This window comes from Mauremys reevesii, linkage group 9, assembly GCF_016161935.1.
Source record: "Mauremys reevesii isolate NIE-2019 linkage group 9, ASM1616193v1, whole genome shotgun sequence".
NCBI classification, from domain to species: Eukaryota; Metazoa; Chordata; order Testudines; family Geoemydidae; genus Mauremys; species Mauremys reevesii.
The window spans coordinates 30,735,887-30,754,698 of record NC_052631.1 but is presented as its reverse complement, the minus strand read 5'-3'; the positions used below and the strand labels follow the sequence as shown (position 1 = coordinate 30,754,698).

Sequence of the window (18,812 nt, the reverse complement as noted above, 5' to 3'; positions counted from 1 at the left end):
GGAGACTGCTCCAAAGTACATGCACCAATACTCTTTTATTGTTCATGCCTATCCCCACCACCTACTATTTACATATCTTACAGACCAACACCCTGGGAGACTGCTAGCTTCTCCTGCCAGGAGGGATCTAGCTTCTCCTTGCTCCTCCCTTTCCTGTCTTTCTCCCCTTGGCTTCCTCCCAGCCAGCTTTATATAGCAGGCTGGGCACTCAGGCCCCCAGGTGCATCCCCTCAGCTGATTAGAGTGTAGCCTCCCCGGCCAGTCCTAACTAATCCCCCTTTTAAGTGGAGCTGGGCTAACAGGGGCCTGGCTTGGATCTCCTAGCCAGCACCCTGTTACAGTTACCTATGAACTGGGACCCCCAGAATCAGTGGCTCTCCTTTGAAAATGTTGACCATAATATCTCTCCTCTTGTTCTGCTACTGCTGCCAACCTATTTTCTAAGAGGGGAGGCTGGAAGTAATCTGGACCCATCCCTGAACTTCTTAAATCTACTTCCAAGGGCAGGAGTCCTTCTTATTTAGGATATGTCTACAATTCGAGGGGGGCTGTGATTCCCAGCTCAAGATGACACACTCAAGCTAGCTTTCATCAAGCTAGCATGCTAAAAATAGAAGTAGTCACAGCAGTCTGAGCAGCGGGAGGGGCTAGTACCTTGAGTACATAGCCATCCGAGATGCTAGGCATGTACTTGTAGTGGCTAGTCCTTCCTGTCACAGCTACACTCTATTTTTAGCATGCTATGTCTCCTCAAGATGGAAATCACATCCCCAGCTCGAATTGTAGACCTATCCTTGGTTAAGAATTATCTAAGTAGAAGCACGACCAACAGCATGTTTCTGACTAACAATAGAAAACTGTGATTGTTGTTTGGCCCTCTGGTGTCCAAAACTGTATCCATAACTACAACCAGAGGAAGACTACAGCCTTCTCTGTGTTCTTGATCTATACACAGACTATAAACAGGTTATTTCAGGTAGTTTATGTAACAACTCCCTCAAGATGAACAAAAATACCCTCCATTCATGGATTCTCCATTAAAACAAACAAAAAAACAACCCAGCAGTTACAGGAACTGGCCTTTTGGGAGGGTGGGATCCAAGCATCCAGCCTACCTGTGACAGGCTCAGCTAAATGTAGGTCTGGCTTGATTATTAATTAGACATGAGTGAGGCCTCCTATCTTGGGAGGCAGGATTATGGAGTTAAATGGATCAGCAGAATTGAAATGGAAATGGAAACAGAATGTCTGTGTTAATGAAGTTAGGTAAATCGGTCAATAAGCTAAGAGACAGAATGTCTGTATTAGCTCAGGTCAGAGGGAAACACCTTTACAACGGACAAGATATCAATGGACAAAATAAACCTGGAATGTAAAATGAGGTAAAGAGTAGGTTGAGAATGGAACATGTATGGACACAGCATTCTGTACAGCAGGGGTGGCCAACCTGAGCCTGAGAAGAAACCAGAATTTACGAACAGGGGCTGCTAACAGGGAGTTTCGCAAGGGAGTTTAGAAGGGCAGTGGGAGTCCCCCGCCAGACTTAAACCCCTTCCCTGTGATCCCCCCTAAAACCTATAAACCGAACCACATTTCAAAACCCCTTTCTGTAAACCACCCTTCCATTAACTAGGAGACAATGCAGGCAGAAGCCCAGCAGCAGAGTGGGGGCTATCCAGTTTATTGCACTGAGTGTTGCATGTATAATTACCTGCCCTGTGGGCGGGTGGCGTATGTGTGCAGTCGGTGCAAGGAGCTCCTGGCCCTCAGAGACCATGTACGGACTTTGGAGGCCAGGGTGGCGGAACTGGAGGAGCTAAGAGATGCAGAGAGGTATGTTGATTAGGCTTTCCGGGACACTGTAGAATTGTCCCACCTCCAGTCAGACAGCCCCTGCGCTGTTGAGGAGGATGAAAGGCCCAGGGAAGCAGAGCAGTCAATGGGAGCAGAGGGAAACCTTCCCATATTTGGGACCCTCCTTCCAGATGGTGCTGAGGTTGCCTCTCGCACTGAGGTTACCTCTCCGGGGGAGGGAACTCCAGTTTCTAGGAAAAGGCAGGTGTTAGTAATGGGAGATTCGATTATTAGAAACGTAGATAGCTGGGTTTGTGATGACCGGGAGAACCGTATGGTGACTTGCCTGCCTGGTGCGAAGGTTGCGGATCTCTCGAGGCATCTAGACAGACTTATGTGTAGTGCTGGGGAGGAGCCGGTGGTCGTGGTACATGTAGGTACCAATGACATAGGGAAGGGTAGGAGAGATGTCCTGGAAGCCAGATTTAGGCTGCTAGGGAAGAGACTGAAATCCAGGACCTCTGTGGTGGCATTCTCAGAAATGCTCCCAGTTCCACGCGCAGGGCCAGGTAGGCAGGCAGAGCTTCAGAGTCTCAATGCGTGGATGAGATGATGGTGTAGAGAGGAGGGGTTCACGTTCATTAGGAACTGGGGAAACTTCTGGGATGGGAGGAGCCTATACAGGAGAGATGGGCTCCACCTAAACCAAAGTGGAACCAGACTGCTGGCACTAAACATTAAAAAGGTTGTAGAGCAGTTTTTAAACTAGGAGATGGGGGAAAGCTGATCGCTGCAGAGGAGCGTGTGGATCGGACACAGACTTTTCTTAGGGGAGAGTCTGATGATAGAGAATCTCCAGGTTATAGTCAGGAGCAGAGGACTGAAGAGTATAATGTAAGGGCCAGAACAGATGATATACAGTCACATAAAAAAGAATCTGGCACATCAGAAAAAGGCAGGCTAATAAACAGGGACAAGTTTTTAAAGTGCTTGTACACAAATGCCAGAAGTCTAAATAATAAGATGGGTGAACTAGAGCGCCTTGTGATAAAAGAGGATATTGATATAATAGGCATCACAGAAACCTGGTGGACTGAGAGCAATCAATGGGACACAATCATTCCGGGGTACAAAATATATCGGAAGGACAGAACAGGTCGTGCAGGGGGAGGAGTGGCACTATATGTGAAAGAAAGTGTAGATTCAAATGAAGTAAAAATCTTAAGTTAATCCACATGTTCCATAGAATCTCTATGGATAGAAATTTCATGCTCTAGTAAAAATATAACATTAGGGATCTATTATCGACCACCTGACCAGGACAGTAATTGTGATGATGAAATGCTAAGGGAAATTAGAGAGGCTATCAAAATTAAGAACCCAATAATAGTGGGGGATTTCAATTATCCCCATATTGACTGGGAACATTTCACTTCAGGACGAAATGCAGAGATAAAATTTCTCGATACTTTAAATGACTGCTTCATGGAGCAGCTGGTACGGGAACCCACAAGGGGAGAGGCAAGTCTAGATTTAATCCTGAGTGGAGCGCAGGACCTGGTCCAAGAGGTAACTATAGCAGGACCGCTTGGAAATAGTGACCATAATACAATAACATTCAACATCCCTGTGGTGGGAAGAACACCTCAACTACCCAACACTGTGGCATTTAATTTCAAAAGGGGGAACTATACAAAAATGAGGGGGTTAGTTAGACAAAAGTTAAAAGGTACAGTGACTAAAGTGAAATCCCTGCAAATTGCATGGGCCCTTTTTAAAGACACCATAATAGAGGCCCAACTTCAATGTATACCCCAAATTAAGAAAAACAGAAAAAGAACTAAAAAAGAGCCACCGTGGCTTAACAACAATGTAAAAGAAGCAGTGAGAGATAAAAAGACTTCCTTTAAAAAGTGGAAGTCAAATCCTAGTGAGGCAAATAGAAAGGAACACTAACACTGCCAACTTAAGTGCAAGAGTGTAATAAGAAAAGCCAAAGAGGAGTTTGAAGAACGACTAGCCAAAAACTCTAAAGGTAATAACAAAATGTTTTTTAAGTACATCAGAAGCAGGAAGCCTGCTAAACAACCAGTGGGGCCCCTTGACGATCGAAATACAAAAGGAGCACTTAAAGACGATAAAGTCATTGCGGAGAAACTAAATGGATTCTTTGCTTCAGTCTTCATGGCTGAGGATGTTAGGGAGATTCCCAAACCTGAGCTGGCTTTTGTAGGTGACAAATCTGAGGAACTGTCACAGATTGAAGTGTCACTAGAGGAGGTTTTGGAATTAATTGATAAACTCAACATTAACAAGTCACCGGGACCAGATGGCATTCACCCAAGAGTTCTGAAAGAACTCAAATGTGAAGTTGCGGAACTATTAACTAAGGTTTATAACCTGTCCTTTAAATTGGCTTCGGTACCCAATGACTGGAAGTTAGCTAATGTAACGCCAATATTTAAAAAGGGCTCTGGGGTGATCCCGGCAATTACAGACCGGTAAGTCTAACGTCGGTATCGGGCAAATTAGTTGAAACAATAGTTAAGAATAAAATTGTCAGACACATAGAAAAACAAACTGTTGAGCAATAGTCAACATGGTTTCTGTAAAGGGAAATCGTGTCTTACTATTCTATTAGAGTTCTTTGAAGGGGTCAACAAACATGTGGACAAGGGGGATCCGGTGGACATAGTGTACTTAGATTTCCAGAAAGCCTTTGACAAGGTCCCTCACCAAAGGCTCTTACGTAAATTAAGCTGTCATGGGATAAAAGGGAAGGTCCTTTCATGGATTGAGAACTGGTTAAAGAACAGGGAACAAAGGGTAGGAATTAATGGTAAATTCTCAGAATGGAGAAGGGTAATTAGTGGTGTTCCCCAGGGGTCAGTCCTAGGACCAATCCTATTCAATTTATTCATAAATGATCTGGAGAAAGGGGTAAACAGTGAGGTGGCAAAGTTTGCAAATGATACTAAACTGCTCAAGATAGTTAAGACCAAAGCAGATTGTGAAGAACTTCAAAAAGATCTCACAAAACTAAGTGATTGGGCAACAAAATGGCAAATGAAATTTAATGTGGATAAATGTAAAGTAATGCACATTGGAAAAAATAACCCCAACTATACATTCAACATGATGGGGGCTAATTTAGCTACAACGAGTCAGTAAAAAGATCTTGGAGTCATCGTGGATAGTTCTCTGAAGATGTCCACGCAGTGTGCAGAGGCGGTCAAAAAAGCAAACAGGATGTTAGGAATCATTAAAAAGGAGATAGAAAATAAGACTGAGAATATATTATTGCCCTTATATAAATCCATGGTACGCCCACATCTCGAATACTGTGTACAGATGTGGTCTCCTCACCTCAAAAAAGATATTCTAGCATTAGAAAAGGTTCAGAAAAGGGCAACTAAAATGATTAGGGGTTTGGAGAGGGTCCCATACGAGGAAAGATTAAAGAGACTAGGACTCTTCAGCTTGGAAAAGAGAAGACTAAGGGGGGATATGATAGAGGTATATAAAATCATGAGTGATGTCGAGAAAGTGGATAAGGAAAAGTTATTTACTTATTCCCATAATACAAGAACTAGGGGTCACCAAATGAAATTAATAGGCAGCAGGTTTAAAAGAAATAAAAGGAAGTTCTTTTTCACGCAGCGCACAGTCAGCTTGCGGAACTCCTTACCTGAGGAGGTTGTGAAGGCTAGGACTATAACAATGTTTAAAAGGGGACTGGATAAATTCATGGTGGCTAAGTCCATAAATGGCTATTAGCTAGGATGGGTAAGAATGGTGTCCCTAGCCTCTGTTCGTCAGAGGATGGAGATGGATGGCAGGAGAGAGATCACTTGATCATTGCCTGTTAGGTTCACTCCCTCTGGGGCACCTGTCATTGGCCACTGTCAGTGGACAGATACTGGGCTAGATGGACCTTTGGTCTGACCCGGTACGGCCGTTCTTACGTTCTTACCATGCGTCTGACAAAGTGGGTATTCACCCACGAAAGCTCATGCTCCAATACATGTTAGTCTATAAGGTGCCACAGGACTCTTTGTTGCTTTTTACAGATCCAGACTAACACGGCTACCCCTCTGATACTTGACAGAATTTACCAATGTACATTGCCAAAGAGCCACAGTAATACGTCAGCAGCCCCATATCAGCTCCCCACCCCAGCACCTCCCAATCCCTTCCCGCACCTCCCGATCAGCTGTTTCGTGGTGTGCAGAAGGAGGGGGAGGAGCGAGGGCATAGCAGGATCAGGGGAGGGGGTGGGAAAGGGTGGGGCCAGGGCCTGTGGCAGAGCCAGGGGTTGAGCAGTGAGCACCCCGCAGCACATTGGAAAGTTGGTGCCTGTAGCTCCAGCCCCGGAGTCCGTGCCTATACAAGGAGCCACTTATTAACTTCTGAAGAGTCGCATGTGGACCCTGCACCAGTGGATAGTTAATTGTCCAAGTAGCTGGCTGACAGTTAGTTAGGCAAGGAGTACCTGGGCCTAATACAGGCTGATAAGGGCTCAGTCAGGAAGCCCCAGAACAGAGGAAGCCACCTGAGGAGAGAGGATCCACTGGGGTGGGGGGGCTGGGTAGGAAGCTACTCTCAGTGGTGTCTCCCAGGAGAGCAGAGGTTCATGGAGAGCAGGAACAAGCCTAAAGAGAAAGTGCTCCCAGGCAAGGGACCAGAGCAGCTCAAGAGAATAAAGTGGGTGAGGGGCCTGGGGAGCTACTAGGGGATGACCACTGGCTCAGCGGAGGGTGAAGCACTGGTCGGGGAAGACTGGCATCCAGCAGAATGCCCAGCACAGGCCCAAGTTCCAGGCAGGATGGGTGAGACATAAGACTGATTAAGCCAGGGGTGGAGAGTTTCCAGTGCAGTAGGTAACTGAAGCTTTTTGTGTTGGTCTTTTCTGTTAAATAAATAATAGAAAGGCCTCCTTGGACTTATTTATACCCTGGGTGAGGGGAAGCTGAAGCAAGGGCTCACCTGCAGCATGGTGCTTGACCACAGGGGGCTTGCCAGGGACACCTCCCTGCCCTTACACCTTAGAATTAACCACAGAAGTGTTTGCTGGCATTTTATAGAAATGAGAGACAACAGGAATTGAAAGACAGTGGATATTAAACCTCCTTACACAGAGGTGGTCACCACTGAGCACTCTTCTTAAGAATAATTTAAAATGTTGCCTGTTCTGCCTCATGGCAGAATGTATTTGCGTCTCCCATAGCACACGGATGTCTCTCTGTTTTTCCCTGTCAGAGCTTTGAGGAGCACAACAAACTCTGAGAAGGAATGCGCTGTGCTCAGCAACCAGCTCATACATAGTCTCTCTCAATTTTGATGCCAAGGAATCAAAGGTGACCAGAGGAAATACCGGTAGTTTGAGGTATGTCATAATATGTACTGGGCTAAAGGCTGTCCTCAGCTACACCTGTGCAACGCCACTTAGGGATAGGGTTGCACGAGTGAAACTGAAGAGAGGTTTTGGACCACCACACTTAAGCCGTCCCATCTCTTGAAATGAGCTCCAAATAGAAATAGCAAATATGCTGTACCCATTATACAAAATGCTCATTAGCATTCAAAGTGCATATTACATTTCTGACTAAATATCCCTTCTTTTGCAATTAGAAATTAAACAAAATTAAATAAATAAAATGATGATTTCCTTCTTCCTGATGTTGACATAAGAGTGTGCGTGTATATGTGTGCGCACAGTTCCAAGAGATTTTGCCATTGTCCCCTAACAACCTGGGTGAGCACATTTCTTGCATACATTTTGCTATCTGCCCGTCTGTGTCACTAGCATGGCTATGTAAGTTTCCAGGAAGGGGTTTTGATAAACACTGAAGTTATGTTTGGCATTTTTGTGAACAAGTTTTTGATTAGGGCAGGAACTGTTTTGTATCTATATCTCATATAGTGCCAAGCACACTTTATCAGCATTTAATGATAATAGTGAGTTTAAAGAACAGTAGAGAAACACATCTTTAAGAATCAGAGATAGGCTTGAATTAGACATTTGGACCAACTCTCTCTTTCCCCTGACCCCCCAGCATTTTGTCTCTGGTGGCTTGGACCCATCCCTATCAGATGGATCTGAAGGAGAGCACTAGATCCATACCGTGTTGAAGTTTGGAGACTTTCAGAGCCAGATCCAAGCTTTGTAGCTGGTAACCATCTCTACTGAGAAAAATGAGTATTGAAAAGTCCAGGGGTTGGCCATAGCCATCCTATTATTTTACAATATTAAATAATTGTCAGATAACACTAACCTGATCTGAAGCCATGTGAGCATCGGCGTGGTGCCCCCACCAAAAACCCAGACCGTGAAAAACACAATAAGTAGTGTTGTGGTAAACATCATTTGTTTGGGTTGAGATTCTGTGTCCCGAATAGCCAGTGCAAACGCTATTGCACCACGTAAACCTGGGAGAGAAAAGAGACATACATGGCAACTTAATATGCTTGGACATAAAACCATTTCACTCTTTCCAGCCCCAGTCCTATTCCTTGTGAAAAACCTAAACAAACAGGCCTAAATTTCAATGAGGAAGAACCAGAATGCTCATCTCCTCCATGGCTGCTACAATAGCTTCCACCATGCTGGTGTCTTCTGCCCAAATAAGGACATCTGGCCTGAAGATTCATGTTGCTACAGGGAATGAAATGTTGCTGCCTCCAGCAATAGCATTGGAATAATTTGTACAGTAGGGGTGCTGGAAGCCATTGAGCAAAACTGTCAACCCTGTCTCTGATGGAAACCACTTCAAACCAGGGGGTGCAGCAGCACCCCCAGCACCCCTAATTCCAGCCAGGGGCGGCTCTAGACATTTCGCCGCCCCAAGCACGACGGCATGCCGTGGGGGGCGCTCTGCCGGTCGCCGGTCCCGTGGCTCCGGTGGACCTCCCGCAGGCATGCCTGCGGGAGGTCCACTAGAGCCGCGGGACCAGCAGACCCTCCGCAGGCAAGTCGCCAAAGGCTGACTGCCTGCTGCCCTCCCGGCAACCGGCAGAGAACCCCCCGCGGCATGCCACCCCAAGCACACGCTTGGCGTGCTGGGGCCTGGAGCCGCCCCTGATTCCAGCACTCTGGCCTCCCGGGACTCTGATGAACTTACTTGGGCTGGAGAATTTAGTCTGTGTTCATGTCTATAACACAACTATTTGTAAAGCAAATTTCTGCAAACATGTCAAAGCAACTCACTGAGGAATTAGATATCGGGAAATCACAGTTTAAATTAAAAAGTAAAAGGAAAAAAAGGAGAAAAGAAAAGCTGTTTGTGTTACTGGAGGGAAGCCATCCCCCCATTTAAAATTTCTCAAGTGATAAAAAACATTTTTTGACCATTGCCTCATATTTCAAACAAACAAAAATGCAGAAATTATGTATTAAAGTTGTAAACAGACAAATAGATTGTGAGCCTTTCAGTAACAGACACTGAATCACATTTAATTGATGTGATGGTGTTTAACTCACACACAATCAGCTTTGCAGATTTTCACAATGAAACCATTCTGATATTTACAGACTAATCAGACATTTGTTTTATCCATATAGTCCTTTATGTCAGGAATAATCTCCAAGAGCCAGACTCTGACACCCTTATTCATGTTAAGTAGCACTGTAATCCTTTGTGTAGTCCCATTGATGGAATTAAGTAATAGTTATCAGAATGTGGTCCATTAGGACGTTTCTTGTTTGTGGCCAAGTGAAATATAATAATTTTAAAATCATTTTTGTGCTAAAAACAAGCACAGGCAATAAAGACTAATAAGTAGTTTTTAGAGAAAGATTTAAATGCCGGTAATAGAAGATGCACAATAAATGCTGTTTTAAAACTATTATATAGCATGGCACTTGAAATGTTACAATAAATGTAAAAATTTATCCACCTATAGAGACTGAATAAATAGCAAAAGATACAAATGGGAGGAAACAGCTGAGTTTAAAAAAGCTCCCTAGGGTGTAATAAGCAAACAAAAAGGACCTCATAGTATGATACATTACAAAAGACAAAAAAACAAGAACTAAAGCACTATTTGTGGCTGCATAATAGAAATACTTTGAACTTCCCTAATGCTTTCCTTTTATCTTTAATCTTTTTTGTATTTTTCTTGAAAAACTAATAATCAATGGGGAAAATGCAAAGAGAATATTTAAATGAATACAATTCCTATGAAGGGCACAAAGCACTTTGCAAATATTAACAAATTAAGCCTCACATCAGTCACCTTTGCAAGGTGGGTAAGGTTTATATAGGGAACATTCCACCCACTGCAGAAATGTAACTATCTTTGGAGTAGAACATGGCAGCCATTTAACAGCACACAGCAACAGTGTGTAACATTTTGTACAGCAAATGAAGGATTCTGTATCAAATCAAAAGCAGAAGCATCACAAAATGGAATAATCTCAATTGAAATTTGTCAGTGACACCAGATTTAACATCTCTGGCTCTTGGGAGTGCTTGTTTTTACTTTTTATCTACCCCATACACCATATTTGGGCTTTGGTTTATTATTGACTCACTGGGAAGAGTGTCACCAGTTGAACACCAACACAAAAGACCTCATGTAAAACTAGGGAGGTGTTAGTGCTGCTCTCCATAGCCCTAGTGCAACAGCATATGGTATATTATATGCAGATCTGGTTCCCTTAGTCTAGAAGGGGGATGGAGGAAGGGAGGGAAGAGCGAGCTCCTTCTGGAGCGGGGCGTGGGAAGAAGGAGGAAGGGAAGAGCTAGCTCCTGCCGGACCTGGGGCAGGGAGGCACAGAATGTGTCCCCCCAAAAGGAGTCAATGTTAAATTTCTGCACATGCCCCTGGTGGGCCCAATTGGTAATTTAGGAAGTCTTTGCAGGAGAAGGAGAAATGGGAAACGTGAGATGCTCCAAAGCTTTGCAGAACAAGGAGTGTCTGTGTGTGTGTGTGTGCGTGCACGTAAATGTGTGCACACGAGAAAGAGAGCGAGCGTGTGAGAAAGATGAATCTATGGTATATATGTGGAAAGTGGGGTCTCTGACTTACAGTAGAAAACTGAACAAAGAAGGTGCAGTGCAGTGGGATTTTCAATACATGTACTATGGGGAAATGGGGTAGACTAGGGCATTTTGCCTCCTAGTGGAACAATGGATAGGGGAAAGTTGTTTTTGGTCTGTGTATGGAAAACAAGATGTGATATGTTATGCTTGTGTGATGGGGTGTTCACCCCACACTAGCATTGAAAGGGACAGTGAGGCTCAGAAGGGATTCATTAATCAGTTAGACCAAACCTGGAGGAGAACTAGGCTTGATAAGCAATCCCTGATTAGGAATGGAGTCCAGCTGAGCAGAAGCAAGCCCAGCTCACATAAAGCCATGCAGTGAGGGCCGAAGGAGACTGCAGTCACTCACTGGGCTTAGAGAGGGAAAAAGAGAAAACCCAGAGGGAAAGTAGATGCTCTGTGAGCCTGGCCCTGAGGGACGGGTATACCCAGAGAGATGGTGGAGTAGGAAACAGCTCAGGGAAATAACAGCCAGGCTTGGGACAGTGCAGACTTGGCCATGGATTCAAGGGTCTCTGAACTGGAATCTGGAGTAGTGGGCAGGTCTGTGTTCCTCCCGCCACTGGGAAAGTGGTAGTCTTAGAAGTGAACTAGAAGACTGCCTGAGATAGTTTGTATGGAGAAACTTTGATACCCCAAAAAGGGAAAACTATAATGACCTGGACGGAGGGCTACACCACAAAGAAGAAGCAGCAGCAGCCAAGTCCAGAGAGAGAAAGAAGCATGCAAAGGGTGAACAACAGTAAGAGGAGGCTGGTCGAGAGCTAATCCTCAGGTGAGCCACAAGGAAGCGAGTAGAGAACCTTGTGACAGATCCTCTGATCAAGGAGCATAGATGGGATAGAGGAGGGCCAAATAGCTGGTCTGGATATGAAGAGTAAGATGCTTAGCATAATGAATGGGTGGGTGAGCAGGAGGATAGTCTATGATTGGGTCTATGAGCTGTAGGCAGCACATGCATGGTGCTTTGTGGGAATATGTAGCCCACATTGGTTACGATATCAGGGGAGTGGTTTAAGAGGGATGTAAGGCCAGACAGGGATACAGGAATAGAGTTAAAGATGTTTATATACAGTGGCATGTCTGACCTGTACACATTTAATTCAGAGATTTCATGAGCTGTGAGTATAGCAACCTTAAATATTCAATGTTTTTTGCTGTTTAATTTTATTGAGTCTGTAATCAAGTTGTAATGATTATGACTGATTAGCATGTGGCTCCTGGCCATGTCAGGCAACATAGTTTATGTGGTCACAGAAGAAGGAATGAGAGGGCAGAGAAGTAGGAAGAAAATCGGAACTTTGTCTACCCGAGAAAATTTAGGGTGAGACTTTTGAAAGCACTCATGATTGACCTCACTTTGCTCCTACTGAAGTCAAAGGTAAATCCCTCATTGACATCAGTGAGCAATTAGGCCAATACTGAGCACTTTTGAAAATCCCAGGCTCAACCTTTGATAACAATGATACTCTCAGCAATGGATGTAGATGATGGTTTAACTCCATGAGTAGGCAGGAGCAGAGTGTGTTCAGTACTGCTTCAGAAACTCTGGTGGAACCTTGCTCATAACATGTTTCTGTCCACAAACAGCTTGTGTACTAACTCATAGGGCAGAGGTGGGCAAACTATGGCCTGCGGGCCGGATCCGGCCCATCAGGGCTTTGGATCCAGCCCACGGGATTGCCACCCCTATGGTGTCGCGAGCCCCGTGCTGCTCCTGGAAGCGGCTGGCATCACGTCCCTGCGGCACTGCCCCCCACGGCTCCCATTGGTCGGGAACGGGGAACCATGGCTAATGGGAGCTTCAGGGGAGGTATCCACAGGTGATGGCAGCGCATGAAGCCCTCTGCCACCCTCCCCTCCCCCAAGGACTGCAGGGACGTGGTGCCAGCCTCTTTTGGGAGTGGTGCAGTGCGGGGCCAGGGCAGCCAGGGAGCCTGCCCTGGCCCCGGTGCGCACTGCTGTAAGCCTGGAGCCGCTCCAGGTAAGCGGTGCTGGACTGGAGCCTGCACCCCGAGCCCTCCTGCACTCCTCTCTGCACCCCTACTCTGAGCCCCCCCTGCACTCTGCACCCTGTCCTTCACCCCAACCCCCTTCCTTGAGCCCCCTTATACGCCCACACCCCTCTTCTGCCCCAACCCTTTGCCCTGAGCCCCTTCCTGCACACTGCACTCCTTCCCACACTCCAACCCCCTCCCCCAGCCCTACATTCATGGCCCTGCATGCAATTTCCCCACCCAGATGTGGCCCTCGGGCCAAAAAGTTTGCCCATCCCTGTCCTAGGGAGAAGTCAGTAATGGGACTAAAAGTCACATCTCTTGTAATAGCTGCAATTCTTGAGCAATTCTTGTTTAGTTAAGGACAACAGCTTTTTATGTTTTATTCAGTATTTTAGCTACTTCGGTTTGCTTCTCCAGAAATCTAATTAGCACTTATGGCTGCTCTGCCTGAGAAATGAAAGCTTCTTTGTCCATCAGTTAGGAGCCAGTCAGAGTTGCAGTGAGTTATTTGTTCTGTACCTTGGTGAAAGCTTTCACAGCTGTGTGTATTGTCTCCTCGCTATAAACAAATCATCTTTTCAAGCAACTTCCATTTAGAAAACACTTCAGCAATTCAAATGATTAAGGCTATGTCTACACTAGCACTTATGTTGGCAAAACGTTTGCTAAGATACCTCTCTTTTTGAGAAGAGGCTTAATACTTAACAGATAGTCAGAATTAAACTATTTTAGACACACACACATGCACAGACGCACACACAGTTTATTGAAAGGAGGATCTTTCTCAGCTCCCTTCTAAGTGGTTTTACTTCTCACAGCTCAAACATTCAATGGGGTGTATCACCCCCTCCCTGTGATAAAGCTCAGTGGAAGGAATTCTCCAAGGACGTTGTGCAGTCTATATGGTTTTATAAAAATTTAATAAGTGAATATAATGTAACTGGAATATGCTTCATGCAAAAGGTCTCTTGTAAGGTATCATTATAAAGCTTATAATCTACTCAGTGTAATCATCCTATTTGTATAAATGTATCACTCTTGTATCTGAAATAGAAATATGAAATATAACTCTGAGAGCCTACTGTAATTATCAGAGGGGTAGCTGTGTTAGTCTGGTTCTGTAAAAGCAGCAAAGAATCCTGTGGCACCTTATAGACTAACAGACGTTTTGAGCATGAGCTTTCGTGGGTGAATACCCACTTCTTCGGATGCAAGTAGTGGAAATTTCCAGGGGCAGGTATATATAAGCAAGCAAGAAGCAAGCTAGAGATAACGAGGTTAGATCAATCAGGGAGGATGAGGCTCTGTTCTAGCAGTTGAGGTGTGAAAACCAAGGGAGGAGAAACTGGTTCTATAATTGGCAAGCCATTCACAGTCTTTGTTTAATCCTGAGCTGATGGTGTCAAATTTGCAGATGAACTGGAGCTCAGCAGTTTCTCTTTGAAGTCTGGTCCGGAAGTTTTTTTGCTGTAGGATGGCCACCTTAAGATCTGTTATTGTGTGGCCAGGGAGGTTGAAGTGTTCTCCTACAGGTTTTTGTATATTGCCATTCCTAATGTCTGATTTGTGTCCATTTATCCTTTTCCTTAGAGACTGTCCAGTTTGGCCGATGTACATAGCAGAGGGGCATTGCTGGCATATGATGGCATATATTACATTGGTGGACGAGCAGGTGAATGAATCGGTGATGGTGTGGCTGATCTGGTTAGGTCCTGTGATGGTGTTGCTGGTGTAGATATGTGGGCAGAGTTGGCATCGAGGTTTGTTGCATGGATTGGTTCCTGAGCTAGAGTTATTATGGTGCGGTGTGCAGTTGCTGGTGAGAATATGCTTCAGGTTGGCAGGTTGTCTATGGGCGAGGACTGACCTGCCACCCAAGGCCTGTGAAAGTGAAGGATCATTGTCCAGGATGGGTTTAGATTGCCAATTATAGAACCAGTTTCTCCTCCCTTGGTTTTCACACCTCAACTGCTAGAACAGGGCATCATCCTCCCTGATTGATCTAACCTCGTTATCTCTAGCTTGCTTCTTGCTTGCTTATATATACCTGCCCCTGGAAATTTCCACTACTTGCATCCGAAGAAGTGGGTATTCACCCACGAAAGCTCATGCTGCAAAACATCTGTTAGTCTATAAGGTGCCACAGGATTCTTTGCTGCTTTTACTGTAATTATTTAAAGTGTGAGCTCTTGATGACTCCCATTAACTAGGACCATTGTTTGCAAATGGCTGTGTTTTACCTGTAAGTCTTCCTGTATACCTGTGTACTGGCAAGTGGGTAATGAAGTCTTGCAGTGATATGTGATCATGTCACCTGAACTGGAAGCCATCTTTAACCTGGTGCCTTTCCATTGAGAAGGAGGGGGTGGTTACTCAGAGAGGGACAAAAAGATTCCTGCCTTATGCAAAAGATATATAAAAGGTGGAAGAGAACAAAGGGGGAGAGGAGCCACCATGAAGAATCCCCCTAGCTACCACCTGAGCTGGGACAAGAGCTGTACTAGGGGAAAGAATTGTGCCCAGGCCTGGAAGGGGTCCAGTCTGAGGAAAAACTTACTGAAGCATTTCTGAGGGTGAGATTATCTGTATTCAGTTTGATTAGACATAGATTTGCACATTTTGTTTTATTTTGCTTGGTGACTTACTTTGTTCTGTCTGTTACTACTTGGAACCACTTAAATCCTACTTTCTGTATTTAATAAAATGACTTTTTACTTAATACATACTGAGTTAATTAATAATACCTGGGGAGCAAACAACTGTGCATATCTCTCTATCAGTGTCATAGAGGGTGAACAATTTGAGTTTACCCTGCATAAGCTTTATACACGATAAAATGGATTTATTTGGGTTTAGACCCCATTGGGAGTTGGGCATCTGAGTGCTAAAGACAAGCACACTTCTGTGAGCTGTTTTCAGGTAAACCTGCAGCTTTGGGGCAAGTAATTCAGACCCTGGGTCTTTGTTGGAGCAGATGGGAATGTCTGGCTCAGCAAGACAGGGTGCTGGAGTCCTGAGCTGGCAGGGAAAACAGGAGCAGAGGTAGTCTTGGCACATCAGTTGGCAACTCTCAAGGGGGTTTCTGTGATCCAACCCGTCACAGTGGCATAGTCAAGCAAGATCTGTGCACAGCTGATTGCTTTGAGGTACTAGTAGTGAGTTCTAAGTGTGGTGGCTGGAGAACAGACAAAGTGGTTACTGCTTTGTTATTTTCTGTTTGCTTATTTCAGGTAAGGGAATTAGGGATAGAAAAGGAAGCAAAATAAATAAGATTAAAGATCAGAAGAAGCTAGAACTATATACCTTTGCAGAGAGCATCCCACTGGCTAAATCACAAATTGGGAAAAACAGGAAAGCACAGCTAGAGATGAATAGAGATCTTGGAAAAAGACAGGCGGTTACAACTGGGTCACTTCCGACCATTGTTTTCCTCCCTCTGTTTCTGGTCCCAAACAAGGTAAAAGAAAAATAAACCAAACTGTCAACCCCAACCAGGCTTAGCATATAGTCCTATTCCCCCAGAGAGGCTTCTCCTGCCCATCTGCCAGGAGCCTCAGGGTAGGTCTGTCCTCCTTCTCAGCCTCTCCCTTCTCAGCTGGGTTGCTCCCTTTTCAACCCTGCCCAGTTGGAACATGCTCTGCAGGACTGGAGGACAGGGCAAGCTGGACCCAGTATTGTTATTTAACCTCTTCCAGCCCAGTGTGGGGTTTGTATACTCAGGGCCGGCTCCAAGCACCAGCGCAGCAGGCAGGGGCTTGGGGCAGCCAACAGAAAGGGGCGGCACGTCTGGCTCTTTGGCAGCGGGTCCCTCAGTGGTAGCGGTAGAAGTACCGATCGCGGCTTCATTTATTTTTTTCCCCCGCCTCTTGGGGCAGCAAAAAACGCTGGAGCCAGCCCTGTGTATACTCCATTATAGGCCATTATAAAGTCTGGATAAATTTGGTGGTAAGTGGTTTAAAAAAAAAAAAAAGTCTCCTGTATCTACTCTTTGGTTTATGAGGCTTTGCAGAATTCATTACAGTTCCCCTCATGAGCTCCTTGAGTTAAATTGAGAAGAACTGACACTGCCAAAAATTAAGTTTAGTTCTATACACCATCGAGTGCAATCACTGGAGAAGGTATGAAGACCTTTTAGTTAGAAAATGCATCTGTACCTTCTGGAGCCAAACTCTACCCTGGTTTACTCGACTTAGGGTACGTCCATACTACCCGCCCAGGTTGGCGGGTAGCGATCGACTTCTCGGAGTTCGATATATCACGTCTCATCTAGACACAATATATCGAACTCCGAACGCGCTCCCGTCGACTCCGGAACTCCACCACCGCGAACGGCGGTGGCAGAGTCGACGGGGGAGCCGCGGACTTCGATCCCGCGCCGTGAGGACGGGTAAGTACTTCTAACTAAGGTACTTCGAGTTCAGCTACGCTATTCGCGTAGCTGAACTTGCGTACCTTAGTTCGAACCCCCCCTCTCCCCAGTGTAGACCAAGCCTTAAAAATGTGCTTGCCTTTCTTGAAATCATCATTTTCTCTGTATACAGCTGTACTCAGTATATACTGTTTATTCTGTATGTGAAGACGCTAGGTGACTGTGGGCTATAGTTGTTAACACATATCAGAGGTACAATTATACTGGAAACCCGAATGCCTTGAGAGTGTTGTGATGCATTAAGCTTAAGGCAGCGTGAGAAGCATGTGAGAAATGCAGTTAATCAGTGTTACTGCCCTATTCGCAGAATGTCATTTGCTTTTATGAAAACATTTGTATCTTAATGAAATAAAATGTTTTAGTATAAAGACTGTTAAGAATTCGCATTCTGATTGTTTTTTAAATAAAGTACTGCATATATTGGGAGCTTTAAATATTGGCATTTTCATTTCTCTGCTGACAGATATTAGTTGAAACGTGAAACTGAATGCACAAGTTCTCACTCTTAGTTGTTGGCTGCAGATGACCTTTCCACTTCTGGTTCTGTGGAATGTGAGACTGGGTCGGACAAAATAAGAAAAGTGAAAGATGAAGAAAAAGTTAGTATTCTAAAATCCTTCAATCCATACCCTGCTTTCAAAGAAAAATCAAGGGGAAAATGGGATCCAGAAATAGAAATTTACAAGAGCCAAGGGACTACATGGGTCAGGAGATTGGTGATTAACCAGATATGGAGACTTTCATCTCTATAGTGCTGAAATGAATCCAGCTCAGGATGCTAGCTAACAGAAACTGTCACCATATAATTGCCACATCGCTGTCTATTTGAAATGAACAGGTGGTCTGAAATCCAAATCCTAATGGATAAGTGTCTACATCACAACCTGCCCCTCCCCCGCATCCATCTAGTATTAATTGGCAATATCATTGGTAATTTTAGTGAAAAGGATGAATGGACATGGAAATGAACTAACATCGCTCCCCTAAAGGCGCAGTTCTTTCAAGTCAGAAATGAGACCAATGGATGGGGAAGTGTGCATTATAGCTACTTCTGTTCTGTTTTGTGGACAAATAGAACACTTCATATCCAGGGCTGACCAAGCAAAATTATGCAATAAAATTTATATGAGAAAAAGGAAGACAGTGGCTCTGACTTCCTCTCTGCTTTGGAAGAACGTTTCAGAAACTTGTCTGGGGTATGGTTTCACTCTGGAAAGCAACTTTGCAAAAATGGCTGTGGGTTCCATATTCATCTCCCTCAATGGTCAAATGAGCTCATTTAACAAATGGAAAATGTTTTTTTGTTCTAACTGCCAATCCTACAAACCTTCCCTAGAATCCAAGAGTCAAGCTGTGATATTTCTGCCTCATGTATGTCTGGGAATAAAGAGATTGCAGTTGGGATTTAACAAATTTGTGGATGATGCACAAACCAGAATAGAATTCAGCACCCTCTCCAGGGCTGCTTTGGTTCTGCAGTACTAATAGGAATTAAAATCAGTACAACTTTTGTTTAGTAAGTAAAGCAATCAGATAAACTGA

At 44.7% G+C, this 18,812-nt stretch overlaps 1 protein-coding gene across 2 annotated transcripts in view; it reads right to left on the bottom strand.

Annotated features, from left to right (window-relative positions):
• Window positions 1–18,812, bottom strand: part of SLC9A9 (solute carrier family 9 member A9) — a 342,765-nt gene that overhangs the window by 119,437 nt on the left and 204,516 nt on the right. For both annotated transcript variants that reach the window (XM_039488401.1, XM_039488400.1), the window contains exon 12: window positions 8,070–8,223. In XM_039488401.1, coding sequence (XP_039344335.1) covers window positions 8,070–8,223 — 154 coding nt within the window. The remainder of the gene's footprint in view (window positions 1–8,069; window positions 8,224–18,812) is intronic.